Below are 17,386 nucleotides of genomic sequence, written 5' to 3'. Positions count from 1 at the left end.
TCAATACAGATGAGGAATTTCCTGTATTACTTAACTATTGCCATTATCATGGTGATTTTACTTACATTATGACTTGTTTCAAAAGAACAAAGTGTTCCTGCAAAGCAATTTCAACGCACCTCAGAACAAAGGCTTGTTAGAGGAAAATACCAGGTGACCCGCCTAGTGGATGAGGGAAAGGCTTTGGATGTTGTCTACCTGGACTTCAGTAAAGTCTTCGACACTGTCTCCCACAGTATTCTCCTGGAGAAACTGGCAGCTCGTGGCTTAGACAGGTGCACTCTTCGCTGTGTAAAAAACTGTCTGGACGACCGAACCCAGAGCGTTGTAGTGAACGGAGTTAAATCCAGTCGGCAGCTGGTCACAAGTGGTGTCCGCCAGGGCTCAGTTTTGGGGCCAGTCTTGTTTAATATATTTATCAATGATCCGGACGAGAGGATTGCGTGCTCCTTCAGCAAGTTTGCAGATGACACCAAGTTGGGTGGGAGTGTTGATCTGCTCAAGAGCAGGAAGGCTCTGCAGAGGAATCTGGACAGGCTGGATCAACGGGCTGAGGCCAATTGTATGAGGTTCAACAAGGCCAAGTGCCAGGTCCTGCACTTGGGTCACAACACCACCATGCAACGATACAGGCTTGGGGACTAGTGGCTGGAAAGCTGCCTGCCGGAAAAGGACCTGGGGGTGTTGATTGACAGCCGGCTGAATATGAGCCAGCAGTGTGCCCAGGTGGCCAAGAAGGCCAATAGCATCCTGGCCTGTATCAGAAATAGTGTGGCCAGCAGGAGTAGGGAGGTGATCGTGCCCCTGTACTTGGCGCTGGTGAGGCCGCACCTCGAATACTGTGTTCAGTTTTGGGCCCCTCACTACAAGAAGGACATTGAGTTGCCAGAGCGTGTCCAGAGAAGGGCGACGAAGCTGGTGAGAGGTCTGGAGCACAAGTCTTATGAGGAGTGGCTGAGGGAACTGGGGTTGTTCAGTCTGGAGAAGAGGAGGCTGAGGGGAGACCTTATTGCTCTCTACAGTTACCTGAAAGGTAGTTGTGGTGAGGTGGGTGTTGGTCTCTTCTCCCATCTAACTAGCGATAGAATGAGAGGAAATGGCCTCAAGTTGTGCCAGGGGAGGTTTAGACTGGATATTAGGAAAAAATTCCTTACTGAGGGAGTGGTCAAACATTGGAACAGGCTGCCCAAGGAGGTGGTGGAGTCACCATCACTGCAGGTGTTCAAAAACCATGTAGACGTGGCACTGCAGGACATGGTTTAGTGGGCATGGTGGTGTTAGGTTGATGGTTGGACTTGATGATCTTAAAGGTCTTTTCCAACCTTAATGATTCTGTGATTCTGTGAAAATACCACACTTTCTTTCTTGCACATGAAACAAACTCAAGACCCTTGATTTCCACCAAGACTACAAAAACAAAACAGGAAAACTGCCCACGCTGTTGTACAGCTGCTAAGCAAGCCGATAGCTGTGACACAGTGACAGAGTTCTAAAGGGAACTGAACAAAATCCTGCAAAAAAGGTTATTACAAAGTGAAGTAGTCAGAAGGTGAGATGAAAAATTCTAATACTAATGAAAAAATGCAGAAGTAAGATTAAAGAATCAATTTTCATGGAAAGAATAGGTCAACAGCATGGTATCTCAAAATCCCATATCTGTTGCTTTGATATATTTATAAATGATCTGAAAGGGCAAGGAGTAGTGAAATTAAAAGTCTGCATGTAATGTGATTACAATAGGCAAGGCCAAAAAAGAACTAAGAAACTTAAGAAAAATTTCAAGACAAACTAAGTAACTGGGGAACACAACAGCACGTACCATTTAGTGTCCAAACTCAAAGGAAGTATAAGATCAGTGAGATTAAGTACACCTTAAAATTCTAAATTAACTGTATCAAATTAAGAAAGACACATACATATTTCCACAAACACTCAGAAAGTCTACTCAACATTTAGCACAGTTAAAGAAGCTAAGAAGGTGTTAGATTAAGTAAGAAATAGGATGAAAAACATTAGAATAAAAACTGAGAGTAAGACATCCCTATTAAAGAATTGACATGGCTTAATTTGGAATACTGTTTGCATTACCTTTCAACACATTTCAGAGAAGTATATTACAGCAGTGAAAAAGAGTCAGAGGACATCCTGGAAAGGTCATAAAATACAGAAGTCTTCTGAAAGCACATTGAAAATACTGGAAGTTGCTTTAGGAAACAGATAGGAAGAAGGAACAAAGTAAAAATCCAAAGTCACAGAGGATATAGGCTAATGAAGAAGGATCACAGTACACAGCAGTATTTATCATCACATACATCTTAAGGCTTAGACTCCCAAACCACAGCAATTTGCCTACAAGAGGACAATAACAATTCGCTGCTGACCACGCTTTGTAAATATAAATTGATAAGGAATAAAGTTTAATAGTAGGTATATGCTGGAAGAGTAAAAAAAAAAAAAAAAAAAAAAATCAAGAAAAGTGAAATCATGTACTTTTAACATTATTTATTCTGGTATTACATGATAAAATCACCTCCAGCAATGGATCACTATAACCATTGCTAACAATTCTTCCCAGCAGCTAGTAATTCAGACAAGTTGACAGACCACTAAATAGGCCAGTGAAAGATTAAATTGATTTACAGGGTATCTGAATACATAGTAATAAATCACACTACATTTTTGGTAATACTTCTTACTCAGGACCTGATCTTTCCCATAATTAAAATCAACATGAGGTTTGCAATGAACTTAACCAGTTATAGAATCAGGGTCCATGCTGTCTGATTTCTCTCAGCTGGAACCCATGGAGGAGCTAATGAGCATTTGATCAGATCATCTCTATACACATATTTAAGCTTTAATTAAAATGCCAAACATTGTGAAGACATTGTGAAGTTTGCATTCACAGGCTCATATCCATCAAACGCGAGTATTATCTCCTACTCTTCACACACCTCTTCCTTTGTTTAGACAAACGTATTCACTTTAATTGGAAGAATCACATGGTAATTGCCAGAAGTCACTCCAGCTTTGACAAGTGTTGGTATTACAGACTTCTGGTCTCAAGTTTTGTATAATAAAATACTTTGGGTTTAGCTATATTTCTGAGTACAATTTTAGATTTCATATACTACTATTCTTTCCAGATTGCAAACTAGGCTGTGAAATGAAAAAAGTTAGGCTTTAGTTAACTAAACATAAACATGTTGTCTGTGAATCTTTTTAATCTTAGAGGTAATAAAACATAATTAGCATAAATACCTCTAAATATAGTGTCAAAATTATCCTGAACTCAAGAAAAACAAGACTAAGAAATTCACTGTAAAGGTTAGAATCAAAAAAGGAAAAAGTTAAACATGCTGACAAAAGAAACAGGTCAGACAGAGACACTTACTTCTCCAGAATTGCTAAGCTATCCATCCTGCAGAAAAATACATTTTTTCATGCTACACTGACTCGTCTTTACTGAGACATAGACAGTTTGGATCTCATTACAAGTGCACAGGCACTTTATGAGTGCAAGACTGGAACTTCTTGAGCAGCAACATCATTTGAGTAAATGTATGTTACCCAGGATGCCTCTTGCTCCCATATTAAAGTATAAACATATTACAGGAAGAGCTATGATCCTTCTTTAATTCTGCAGTCTAGTGCCAATCGCAAAGACATCCACAGTGGTGTGGTACCTTAAAGAAATAGGATTATTGCATCTAAATAACCTTCCTTTCTTCAAGAATGTGTCAGTAAGGTTTCTGCTCTAGCTGACTGGCAAGCACAGATCTCCCTGGATAGCAGACATCAAAAGCACCAGTCATATTAGCCAAAGTAAAGATTTCCTGAGGTTGATATCTGCCCCAAAATACACTGTAAGAGTGTTCTGTTTTGCAAAAGTCAATGTTACTTTGTGCTGCAGGCTTAACAATTTGTAAGATTCTGAGGCAGGCAGTAAGTACTTCTTCTGTGGGACTGAAACAGGTGTTTCAAGTTCCTGAGCACTAATCTGTTTTTGAATAAAGTTGCTGAGAAACTACAATCTAAAGAAACTGGAAATGATACAACCAACCCTCATTATTTTAATCAGGTGCAGCTCTTCACCATAGCCTACTGAGCACCATAAACAGTAAGCAAAACAATCACACTTATTAATTCCAATTATTTCTTGAACAAAGGAATGAAAAAAAATGTCTAAACCCAACAGAAAACAGCTATAGCAGCTATGATCTCTTCTTTATGTCCCTCTGAGAGTGGGTTCCTTCACAGAGGGGACAAAAATACTTTACTCCCAAATTCTACTGTGTGCCTTGTTTTACTCCGTCATATATTACTAGAACAGTTTACATACAGGCTAAAAAGTATAACAATTGTTCCTATTTGGTACCTCAAATAAAAAGGTCACTCGCAGTACCCTAGTACTCACAACTACTCAGTTATTTGAGGATTTGGTGTTGACCTTCATGGTAGACAAGCCTACAAAAGATATTTAACTGACAAAATGCAGCAATTACAATGGGCTTGTCTATAAGCATACTACTGGTTTTGGCTGGGATAGAGTTAATTTACTTCATAGTAGCTTGTATAGTGCTATGTTTCAGATTTGTGCTGAAAACAGTGTTGATAACACAGGGATGTTTTAGCTGTTGCTGAGCAGTGCTTACACAGAGTCAAGGCCGTTTGTTTGGAGTTATGGCATTTGTCTTCCCAAGTAACTGTTACGTGTGACAGAGCCCTGCTTTCCTGGAGATGGCTGAACACCTGCCTGCCAATAGGAAGTAGTGAATGAATTCCTTATTTCATTTTGCTTGCACGTGCAGCTTTTGCTTTACCTATTAAACTGTCCTTATCTCAACCCATGAATTTTCTCACTTTTACCCTTCTGATTCTCCACCCCATACTGCTTGGGGGGGAGTGAGCAAGCAGCTGTGTGGGACTCAGCTGCCTACTGGGGTTCAATCATGACAATAAGCTATTCATAACTGCTTACTTTCTGCCTTTTTAGAAAGTCTGGCAGTGTGCTGCTGGCCTGTAAACATGCAAAATCATAAAGTTTATTTCTGCTAGTAACAATTTCTAGAGTTCAATGTCTTCTTGACAAAGATGGGTTGACATGTGGCTTAAGATTCTTAGATATGTATAAATAAGAATCATCATTGGCAAATAGGCTTTCACTGAGCAGAAGTGAATAACAGCTCTTACATGTATTACATCTGTGCTGGTGTGAAGAGTAGCTCTTGTAGTTCACAGTCATATTTGGAAGCATAGGGAAAGACTGTCACAGCATTCTAGAGTCACCCAGTTATCTAGCAGACACAGATGGCCCATCTCTTTGAGGGACCTAATGCTACTGCCAGGAACTTTGTGAAGTCTAAATTCCACTGTTAGTCCAATAAACATAATCCTCCTCTACAAATGATCAGGGAGTATTTTGTGTTCGCAGTACTTCCTGCAAGCTGAATGGATCAGTGTACGGAAACAGACATCCTGCAGTAAGAGAACCGCAGTGTCTTAATTTTGAAGAGACAGAATGATTGTAGAAGAGATGACACATGGATCTTTAGATAGCAGACACCCTTCTAAAGCCCTCATTTCTTTAAAACTTAAGAAATTCTGTAACTAGAAACTTCTCTTCAGCTCTGCAGTTACTCCTTTACTGCTCTTAGGTAAACTAATGAAGTCAAATTTATAGTGAATTCTCATGAGAATGATCCTTGAAGAGAAACAGGGAATGGGAGTTAGATGTCCCTGGTAATGGTTTTGCTGGATGGGAAATTAACATCTACTGAAATGAGGTTACCAAGGAAAGGAGTTTGCACGTACATCTCTACCATTAGAATTAGTCTTGCTGCCTTGAATGAAGCATCAGTGAGCAGGACAGGTTTACAGCCACTACTGTACATCAGGCAGTCTCTAATATCAACTCTTTGGAATACCAAAATAGTTTATGCTGTCCCAAGTCAGGTAGTACATAGCACAACTTGAATTATGGAACTGGCATATAAATTTCTAGTGAATCTAGGTAGTTCTGAATGAATAGGATGGACCAAATTTGATGACTTGCTACAAAATGTATATACTCCATAACTGCCATGCACAGTTTTTGAAATACCTGATATTTGAAGAATAGTTGCTGTCACATGGTCGCTGTTCCGAAACATCTGTTACTGCCAGTAAGGTTATCTTAGAAATTTACTGATGTCTTTCAATTATGTGTGTAAGCTTTCCTCATCTCAAAGAGTCACTATGTCACTTACTACTTTGCCAAATAAAACCTGGCAACCAGCCATAGGCATATGCAGCAACTCCTACCAAACATGAAAGTACTTGGTATTCTTGTTCTTTGGCATAGTTATTCTTGGTGCTGACTCTTTGCATGTTCAGTGTCAGAAAGGTTATTTGTCAGTGACTGGCTATTAGTGGTGTTCTACTGTTACTATAGCTCTACTTGATAATTCAGGGGTTAATAACCTGAGAAGAGGTTACAGTGAGGAAACTGCAGCCTTGGTCCTTGCCATACAGAAGCTACCTTGCAACCCAATAAAGTTATAGTAATTTTGTTTGTTTGCTAAAAAAAGAAAGACAATGTATTTTGATGAGTTCAAAAGTATGTGTTGTTGGCTAGAATTGTTCTGGTTAATATGCAAGTTCAAAATTAAGTTATAACATAACTATGGTACTATGATAAATGCTGATGTTCAATGCAAGTAACTTGCGCAGTCTGTAAGAATGATAGCAAAAAGTTTCGTCAAAGTGGTTAAAAATTCATAAGTAAGTAAAATAAGGTAAAAATGGCATGCTTTAGGAGTCGGTTCATAGAACTTCCCATCTGGACATCACCCCTTCCTTATTCTGCTAATGCAAGCTAAGACAAACAAGGCAAACACTTCTTTTATGTATAATTCTATTAATTTTACAAAAATCAGAATTTCGAATTCTTTCTAGAAGAAAATTTTCTATAGTTTGATTGTCACCGTTAAAACTAACAGGACATTATAATACCATATTGAATAGCTCTTACTTGTATTGACTCAGTAGTATCTCAGCATATTTCATTTTCTCATACATAGATTTTGTCTTCTTTTCAGATTCTTCATCAATTCTTTTCATTGTCTTCTGGATTTCCATGAGTTCACAACAAACATCACTATATGTTTTTGATGTCTAAGAAAATAAAACAAGTTTTCTGAAACATGTTATATAAAAATCATATATAATGTTTAAAATAAAAAATTATTTCAAGATTTGTCTGATTCTTTGCAGTTTAAAAATTGAAGTCTAAAGTTGAAGTAGTACTTTGTGATGTCATACAACTTAACAACAAATTCTGCATGGTCTGCAACAGATACAATCCTAGCAAAAGACAACAGAATGTGTGTTGTAAAACTGCATAACATAAAGAAATGTTAGCAAGAGGGCTTTCATTCTGTCACAAACTTTGACGTTATTGTGAAAAGGTGGCTACTTCCATGGGAAGATAGTGACCTCTGGAGCAGAAAGAAAGAAATAATGTTAAAAGAAGGCACTGAGATTTCACTCAACATTCTGACAAAATCATTACTTAAACATCTCCTAGAGGATGTGCAAGACCAGCAGTCACCTATGTAAAAGAGGGGCCTGAGACAATGCAGACAATGAACACAATTTTCAGTGGTATAAATAGTTTTGGGACACTCACTTCCTAAGAACTCTCTTAGAGACAAGCACATCTGCTATCTCTGCTTTTTAAAATATTACAAATATAAACAAATAACATTATATAATATTGTTATTATAATCTAGCACTTCACTGCTCAAACTAGTTCTCTGGATATTAAAAGCTACAGATTCAAAATTAAATAATTGTTTTAATTGCAAAGAAAATTAAGTATCAGCTGCTTTTTTAAGGCCATTGGAGGAAAAAAAAAACCTAAGTAACGAACAGTATATAAATCAGAGCACAATAAAAGTCATACATATTTTATTTGACAATTAGAAATTTTGTTGAATTGACGTATATAAATAAGTTACAGTAACACCAAATCTTCTTGTGATATGTAGTGTCACTTTTTGGAAAGAAAGAAAAAAAAACCTCTGAAAAAAAGTTTTTATTTAAAATAGTCTTTAGAAAAAAAAATATTTTAAGTCTACTTCCTGAGTTGTATTTTAGCACACCTCAATATTTTAACTGCATACAATATAGTCTAAGAAATTAACAAAAAAAAAAGGATACATAATAAAAAACAAAATAAACAACTTGATTTTTTTTTTAACATATCGCATAACACTGACAGAACTGTGAGCTATTTCATAGGTCAGAACTCATTCATGATAATTCTCCTGTTATTTGTGTAACAGGCAATTAAGTCTTGTTAATTCTAGAAGTATTTTGACATGACTGTTGAGTCCTCAAAATATGAGAAGTTCAAAATCAAACAAATTGAAATAAATAATATTTACTAAGAATCACCTACAAACAAAAGACCATTTTTAGACTGTAAGTACCTTGAAAAAAAGATTAATCTCTGGATTTGTATTTAAAAGTTACTATAGAAAATATATAGAAAACATAATAATTAGCACTAAAATCTGTACTTGAAGTAGCACAGTATCCCTCCCTTTTTAGACATCAATTTTAAGCTACCTACAACCTTATGACACTTTAATTATTCCGCCTGACATTTTCCACATTAGGCATTTATTATCGACGAAAAATAAATTATTATCAATATTACTATCAATAAATACTATCAACAAATAAATTAGGAAAAATGTACATCAGCACTTAAAAATAATTAAATCTTATAAACATTTTTTTGACAGCTTCTAACATCTCCGTATTCTGGAACAAACACTGATGTCTGTGACAAGAATCTATGCAAATATCAGATACGTTCCTTCTACCTTTCCCGTGAAAAATCCCACATGAAATCAACTTACAAAGTTAGAATTACATTCCATATATGCTTAAGAGACATTTATTAAAGGCCAACAACATTATCCTTCCCGGATTCTGCCTGCACTGAGTGCCTGTATGTAGCAGTATGGGCACACAATTTGCACTCTTTGTGTACAAAATTTAAAACAGACTTTGGTACTTCCAAAAGACTGCTGTCCTCTAGAAGGGTATGCACCTATGCAGTGGAAAGGTTCTAAAAGAATCTTTGTTTGCATTTACCTTTTCATAAGCCATTAACACATCCTTCACAGCTTCACCCTCTAGATTCAACTTTTCTTCCAGCAGAGGGCTGTGTTTCTTCATGAAGTCTATATCCTCTTGAATCTTTCTGTTGATTGTTTCTGTCATAAGTATTTGGTTTTGTACCTGTCGCAGCTGATGGCTTTTACAGTCAAAATGCCATTGTAGCTCCAAGGTATCTTGAACACACATTTCATATTCTGTTAAAAAAGAGAATTAGCATAACAAAATGTGAGTATCTCAGTGACACCATGAATACCTAGTGGGATTAGGAAATATGTTGTCATAATACTAAGTACAAGACTTGTAAAATTTTGCTGTAAACTACTTTGAAGGCCAAAAGGTGACATTGGTTACAAAAGACATCACCAAATATTGCATTAGCAATGGAACTGTTTTTGAACACATACTTAATAATCCTAGTACATAAATCAAGCAAATCTTCAAAGTGAGAGGTGGTTTTGTTTTTACGAAGGAAATTAAAACATCTAGCCTTTTTAACACTAGAAATCTAACACTTCCTGAACTAAACTTGGCTTCAAGAAAGTTAAACTAAAGATACAAACTCAAAGCCAACAAACAAAACATATTCATGTTGCCATACAGAAGTATGTCAGTCTTAGTTCAGTTTCCTGCATTTACTTTTCTGACTTTGGCATGAATTTCCTATGAGTCTTTACAAGAAAATACATGACTAGACCACTGGTTGCTGAATGACAACAAATATTTTATTTTGCTCAGAAAAAAAAACTTATTAGAGATGGTGTCCTGCAGCAGCTTATGTTCTACATGGAAAAATTATTGGTATGAAACTAGGGAAAGTAAAGTAAGATTATCAGGTAAGAAAAAAATCAGGAAGTATCTCAAGACAGTAAACTTCGCCATAAATCTGAGAGACAGAAGCACATTTTACTGAGAAAAAAAGCTCTGAGAAGTAGCTGTGGAATATTCAATGCAATCCCTTAATAGTCAATAAATTTTGCTGTGTTAACAACACATAAATCACAAATTTACAAAATTATTATCTCGTTGCTACTAGAAGTTAAAGAGACATTGTATGAATAAGTGGCTTTTCTACATCATACAAAGTGACACCTAATATTAAGATGAATAAAATGTGTTTTACATTGGATTTTTGTTATATTTCAGAGAAGGTAATTTCTGAAGATAGGTTATGTCACTGCAATTACCTAAGTAAGTGTGCTACAGGACATAGATGCAGCAGGAGCTAGCAACAATGGAAATCAAGGGAAGTCTGAAGAAATAACAGGATTCAGTGTCTACTCTGAATGGTTCATGCAAACTCTTAATTAAGAATCTCCTGGGTTTGTAATACTTAGATTAAGGATAATTATAACATCCCTGAGGGTCTTTTCCCTTTATTCTCAATTCCATTTTAGAATAATTTTTGTTTTATAGATATACTATGAAAAGTTATAATCCTGAAAATTACAAATTCACTCCAAGGACACAACATCATACTGACACAGCCCACTGATAAATCAAGGGACAAGAGTTGGTTAGTTTTCACAGCCAAACTTCATGCTTGTCTGTTTTGCTTTTTAAAAAAAAATACTGCATCATTGCATATATTAACAGAATTTAAAATGTGGTAATTATATTCCAGTGTTCCAAACTTTTGATATTTATAGAGAATGCTAAACGGTAAAGTAAAAGCAGCAGGAATCTATAGCAAAGCACAAAAATTATTTACAGCTGCATCACTGTAGGTAAGTACATCAAAAAGTAAGAAGTAACATCTCTGCAGCTCAAATCCTGAACTACTGCGCTGAAGAATGAAGATTATATTACCAACCTTCTCTTCTTGCAGTTCTTTGCTTCCATAAAATTGACCTTTCCATTGTCACAGGATTTTCTCCTGAAAGCAGTTTCTAACCTATCAATGAATTTTAATTCTGATTCTTTATTCAATCTCCTGCTCTGTTTTCAGGGCATCACAAATTGTCCTTCAGAGGCAACTGATTTTAAGGAAAGCAATCTCTGCAAACTGGTAACACCTTAACACAAGTTTCTAGTTTCTAAGTCAAGAGTTAGCCATTGGCTAAAATAAACAAACAAACATACATTGTTCTCATATATTGTTAGAGATGTGCCTTCCTAGGGGGGGGGAAAAAAACGAGAGAGAGAGAGAAAAAAACCATTTGGGACTCCTGGCTTGCCTCCATTATACACTGATCTTCACTCAGTGTTTACTGGTCAGTAAACACAGTTATGGAAGACTTGCACTGTCACCACACTCTGGATTGTGAGGTATTTGTGAAAGATCTCAGGATGATGTGCATCAGAATATGCACTACAGTACCAACTGTGATTTTACATTTTGGAACCTGTTACAAATTATGCAACTTTTGTATAAGTCTAGGTTCAAACAGTACCTGCTTCTGACTGTGAGTCAGAAGACAAACAGCAAACAGCTGCTAAGTAGCTGCTTTTTTTTTCTTTTTTCTTTAATTCTGTTGTGTAGATGCCAGTTCTTCACAAAAGGTAATAGCAAATGTCTTTAGAATCTGTGATTTCAAGGAGACCTACCAATGGTTATGTCAAATAATTCCTACTAAATATGTAAGTACTTAATTCAAGTTTATCACATTTTAATTTTTCTCAAAACAATTTTTTTTTTAATTTGTGGTTTAATCTATGGTTTAACTCAAATGCATTATTTTATAACTCTATTTCAGCTTCTCATTCCTTGCCCCAAACTGAATATTTATTATCATCTTAAGAGTGTCGTCTACTCTTACGCTATTTCTCAAATAATGCTGAACATTCCACAGTACTTTCCATATTTTTTCCCAGATATATATTCAAACATACCAAATTTGGAAGAGTAAATATTGTACTCCTATTACAGTAAACACAACTATAGTCACATCATAATTCTTATACTTGGTAATGAACTGACTGAAAAATAACAAATATTCTTAGTTTCAATACCAATACCTTTTTGAACAGCTGCAGGGAGCTGCTGAAGCCTCCAAAGTGACATACAATCAATTTTCATGCTAAGCTTTTTCCTCCGCTGTTTCTCCAACTCCAAAGCTTTTTCTGCCTCCTCACGATCAGCCTCCAGCCGCTTAATTAACTCAGTAACTTCCAATAGCAAAGCTTCTGTTTCCTGCTTCAAGGTTAATGTCTTGCTGTCTTTAAAAATACATTAAAAAAATGTTTATAAAAGCTTAATCATATGCTCTTTATTCAAGCTTCATTCTCAACACAAAGTTGGCCTGCTCACATGTATCACAGTAAGCACAATTGGTTACATTGCTGTCTTTAAAAATACATTGTAATTATTTCTTATGAAGGCTTAAACATACACTCTTTATTCCAGCTTCCTTCTCAATTTAAAGCTAGCCTCTTCACATCTATCAAGGCAAGCACAACTGGTTACAAACAAAACTTTCACGTTCAATAGTATTTTTCTCCAGTTTATTTCCAATGCAGAATGCAACAAAAATGTATTAATATAGATGGTACAAAATTTTCATATTTGCCTCGTTGCTTGGGTAAGTAATCATCCAAATAATAGTATAAGTTTGTAATAATCTCAATTTTTTAAAGAATACATAATTAATTTTAGTTTCCTAAGTAAGTATCAATGACTTCATTAAAGTCTTTGGAGTTCCAAGAATATTCAGTGTAACATTTCAACAGCACTGTTTTACTCGTGATATTCACGAATCATCAACATTTCATTCTGTGAAATTTGGGTATTAAAAATGCCTCAGCTATTTGTTTCGATAAAAGATTCTTTGATGTCATCATCCATTGTCCTGATCTATAAAAAATGGGAATTATATACACTACAGAGTCCCAGACATTTCCATTTTCATTCCACAGTCAATAATTCCCTGAATTATTTTGATTAAAAACTGCAAGCATTGAAAAGAAGGACAACTACTTAAAATCTGGAGTGAAATTTTGGCTTCATTGCCATCAACAGAAATTTTATCACAGAATTTACTGCAGACAGGATCGTCTCAGGCTAGTAGAACTTAAAAGGTTGCACATTGGCTTAAAAGAAATTGCACACAATCTCTTTAATATTTAAAACTTAATTCAAAAATATATAATCTGAGAAAGATGCAAATTGTAAAAAAAAGAACTCTATGTTGGGAGTACATTATGAATACCCTGTAACAGCAATGCAGTTATTGGTTTTACAGAAACTAAATGAAAAAACCCCTAGAATTCCCAATAACTAACATAACTACTTCAGCTGGTTCAAATCCTAGATGAGTTAAAATACAGTATGAATCTAAATACAGAAATGTAAATTATCTTCTTACAAATAGGATGATTTAATAGTACTTAATATAACATTTAAAATGTATGTGTCTTCCAGCTTGATAGATGATACACACAGATTTCAAAGGACACTCAAATCATTTACATAAGACACAGAGCAGGCAACAAGCAACTATTATTACAAATGCAAAGCATATCTTAAAGGAGGATAAGTTACTTTTACGACTCAGACTGAGTGTTATGAAATATTTTTACCTTCACAAGATATATCAGCTTCTTTAAAATCCAACTTAGTGGATAATGATGACCAGATATCTTCAAGAGATTCAGCACAAACCTGTTTTGTTATCCTATAGATAAAAACCACTGTCACTAAAAAATTTTAGACTGAATTTAAATTAGCATTGTTAAGTAAATATTACTTCTATTAAGTCAAAATTTCCTTTCTTGAATCTTACACATTTAAATGCTGGCTAGTTAAATGGAATAATTCTTAAAAAAACCTGCAAGTCATACAGAAGAGTTATTAATTGTAGAATTCCCATATAAGTGCTTTTCTCATATTTCTTTACAGAAATACAAGAAACAGATTTCTTTACATCTTGTACTTACACAGATCTTCAATTTTCATCTTCATCCCCAAGGATGTGCCAAAGAGAAACTGTTGTAGAAAAGCTGTTACTCTTTCCAAGTTCTGAACATACAGGAGAAATATATGCTATACTTTCCAGACTCTTCTAAGTGACAGAAGCAAGTGCTGTATCTGTGCAGACACAGATACATTGCCACTGCAGGTCAGACTAGTTTCAGTTTTATCAGTTTAAGGGAAGTCATCACTTGAGGGTCAACAAAGAAGAAAAAAGGTTTTTTAGGAATACAAAAGAAAAACGATCAAGGCACAAGGCTTAATCAGTTTTCAACAGAAAAGCTTTTGAAATCTAAGAGACTCAAAAGCAGAGATGAGGAGAGCTTTGTTAAAATGAGATTAGGACAAATTTAACCTGCAAGTGAGAGGGTGAAAGAAGTAACACAAGTAGTCAAAGAAGAACACAAGCAAATCATAGTCCACATGTGAACTTAAGAGGCTCATTAGCCTACTGGAGTTCAGAACAAGGGAAGGAAGGATAACCACCACCTGCTTATGCCCACATATGCGGCTTAAAGAGCACATACAGGTTCTTCATATGCAGCTAAGATGAAATGAAATCTGCAGTCACAGTGTTATATCACACATACATGCATAATGTGAACGTATATATTTGAAAGAACTCCACAAAAAAGTTCCTTTTCCATGAAGAAATAACAGGCAATGTCAAAAACAGACCAAAAGAAATACTATTAAAGCCTTCCTAGATCAACAGAGAATATATCTAAATTACAGAGAATAGAACAAAAAATTCTGTGAAGTAATGGAAAATAGTAAGACATTGGCCAGGAAAACTGGGACCTGGTGATGGAAGAGATATCAAATTAGATACAGAAGGAGGATTTTGATAAATAGGAGTTGGATAAGTAGGCAAACAGAAAATAACTCAATAGGTGTATCTGACATGAAGTAAAAATACACAGGGAAATACAGGGTTTGTTGAGCAAAACAGCCACAACAACAAGCTCAGTCCATGAGATACATTCTCCTCTTCAAACTCCCCTTTTATTCTTTGTAACTAGAACTACATCATAAAGTAGCCTGCATCATGAATAATAAAATTTAAAGTCACACATTCAGACTTATTTTCTGTACTTTCTGAGTAGTTGGCTTTGAAATACACTTGTATTGTATTGTGTTGTGTCATATCGTATCCTAGGTTAGGAAAAGACTGAGTTCTTTAGTGTATTTCAAAATACATGCAGCCAATATGTAATTTAGAAAAAACCTGCATGAGTTTTATGTTTTAAAATTACATTTTAAATTTACATTTTAAAATTGCACTTTAAATATATAACCTTTAAGAACTTTGTATATATTGTAGATATCTCCAGTGCAAACATATTTAGAAAAAACAATTCTTCAACTTCTTATTTCTAATTTAGGAATTATGTTCTGTTTTGATGTTAACAAGCATACTCTCTTGCTCTCAACTTTAAAGATACATAGTTGCAAACACTATAGTGTGATTCAAGGCAATTTTGTCACTCAAACTCACAAAAGTTTTTAGAACTAAACATAAGTAGCTGTCAAACTACACTGAAAACACAAAAATCATGCATTTAATAAGAATCTTAACAGTATAAAGTATAGGAAAACCAGGAAAGAAAAAAAAAGAAAAAAAAAAATCTAGATTTTTCCCCATCTTACTACAGCATTGATGAAGAAATGGCCATTTAATGCGAACTTTTTTCCAACTCCCTTTTTTAATTACCTGTCCTCTCCCTGTGTCTAGCTAAGCTGAAACAAGAGTAAATTTGACACTCTATGCAAATTCAGAAAATTGTACACAGTATTTAAAGAACTTCACAAAGATCAGAGTAAGTATGCAGAAACATTCAGAATGCTTATACATCATGTTCAAACACAAAACTTAAAGCAACGAGAGCTTAAAATAAGGATCCTTACTCATATTTAGGAACCTGAGATAACTGGTAGAATTGGCACAATTTCAGAAGTATCAAGAACTGAACAACTGTTACCCACAGAAATTCATCAGTTAGGTGGGTCCTGAGATCTGCAATCATCTTGAATCTTTGAAAATTAAACACTGAGTAGGAATGATATAAGAAATTCTCCATAAACACTTTTGGTCTTCTGAAGTAACTAGATCCTGGAGACACTAAGAATGCTTATTTTAGATGCATTCTACCTTACAGAAGAACTTGGTAAACTCTACAGTTCACAGAGCAGACTTTATAACCAGACTAACATCCCATCAAATTGACATTAAAACAAATGCAATATTTTCTATGATTTTGTATGTATGATTCTTACCATGGTATTTTCTCCTCCTTAAACAGATAACCATACTGCAAAAGCAAAACACAAACTCCATTATACATCTCAGATGTTATACACTTCTTCTGTTTCCTAACAAAAAGCATAACAGGCCTCTGAATTTAGTATCATAAGAGGATCTAATTAGTGTACATACAGATGAATGCTTTTTAACATTTTAAAATAATTACAAAGTTTTTGAATTCCTAAAAACTGTTCATCTCCAAACGGTTGGTAATAAAACCCAGCTTTTGTACATACATGTTATGTATTGCTCAATTTTCTAGAATGTTTTTTAAAAATCCCTTAGTATTGTTAATTCTGTTTTCACTCTTAACCTCTGTATTTTGTTTTTAATCTAAAAACTACAGCAGAGATTCTATCTAAAAACTACAGCAGAGATTCTGTCTGAACTTCACATGCTTTTTCTTCATTAGGGCTATGTCTACAACAGTAAATTAAACACTGCCAGGGAAGTTTTCTGGGCCCAGCAACTTGATCACCTACACCATTAAATTGTTACTAAATCTTACTGGTACAACCTGCGGTAAGGGACATTACCACATTCACAAACCACTCCCAAACTGTTTCCAAGCACAGTTCAGGAACTGGAAAGGGTCAGGGAGCATTTCTCAAAAGCAGTGTGCATAATGTCTATCCTGTTTTGGAGGGTAAGAATTTAACAGTATGGATATAAGGTTTTCCATGTTAACTGGACACATTGCTGGTAATATTTAACTTACCAGCAGAGGTGTAAATAAATTCATATACAGACAAGTAAAATCTAAACTCCCTTTATTTGTAGTATAGTCATTTCAGTATATATGCCTAATTTTGATTTTTAAGAGCAGTAATGAAATACTTATACTATAGCAACCCCACCTTTTCTCCTCTTAACTCATAGTTAATGACGTCACCATCCAGAGGACTCAGACTGTTTTGTATCTCTGTATACTAAGTAACACGCACTTAGAAGAGATGTGGAAAATATGCACAAGACTTACTTATATAAACAATTTAAGCTA

At 35.1% G+C, this 17,386-nt stretch overlaps 1 protein-coding gene across 1 annotated transcript in view; it reads right to left on the bottom strand.

Annotated features, from left to right (window-relative positions):
* The window catches only part of CCDC178 (coiled-coil domain containing 178), a 184,357-nt gene that overhangs the window by 163,750 nt on the left and 3,221 nt on the right, over positions 1 to 17,386 (bottom strand). Inside the window, exons 3-7 of the mRNA XM_059835964.1 lie at positions 16,359 to 16,393; positions 13,691 to 13,785; positions 12,131 to 12,331; positions 9,149 to 9,369; positions 7,013 to 7,155 (exon numbers count right to left, since the gene is read on the bottom strand). Of these exons, the coding sequence (XP_059691947.1) occupies positions 7,013 to 7,155; positions 9,149 to 9,369; positions 12,131 to 12,331; positions 13,691 to 13,785; positions 16,359 to 16,393 (695 nt within the window). The remainder of the gene's footprint in view (positions 1 to 7,012; positions 7,156 to 9,148; positions 9,370 to 12,130; positions 12,332 to 13,690; positions 13,786 to 16,358; positions 16,394 to 17,386) is intronic.

This window comes from Gavia stellata, chromosome 3, assembly GCF_030936135.1.
Source record: "Gavia stellata isolate bGavSte3 chromosome 3, bGavSte3.hap2, whole genome shotgun sequence".
Lineage (NCBI taxonomy): Eukaryota > Metazoa > Chordata > Aves > Gaviiformes > Gaviidae > Gavia > Gavia stellata.
This window is presented reverse-complemented; position numbering and strand designations above follow the sequence as displayed.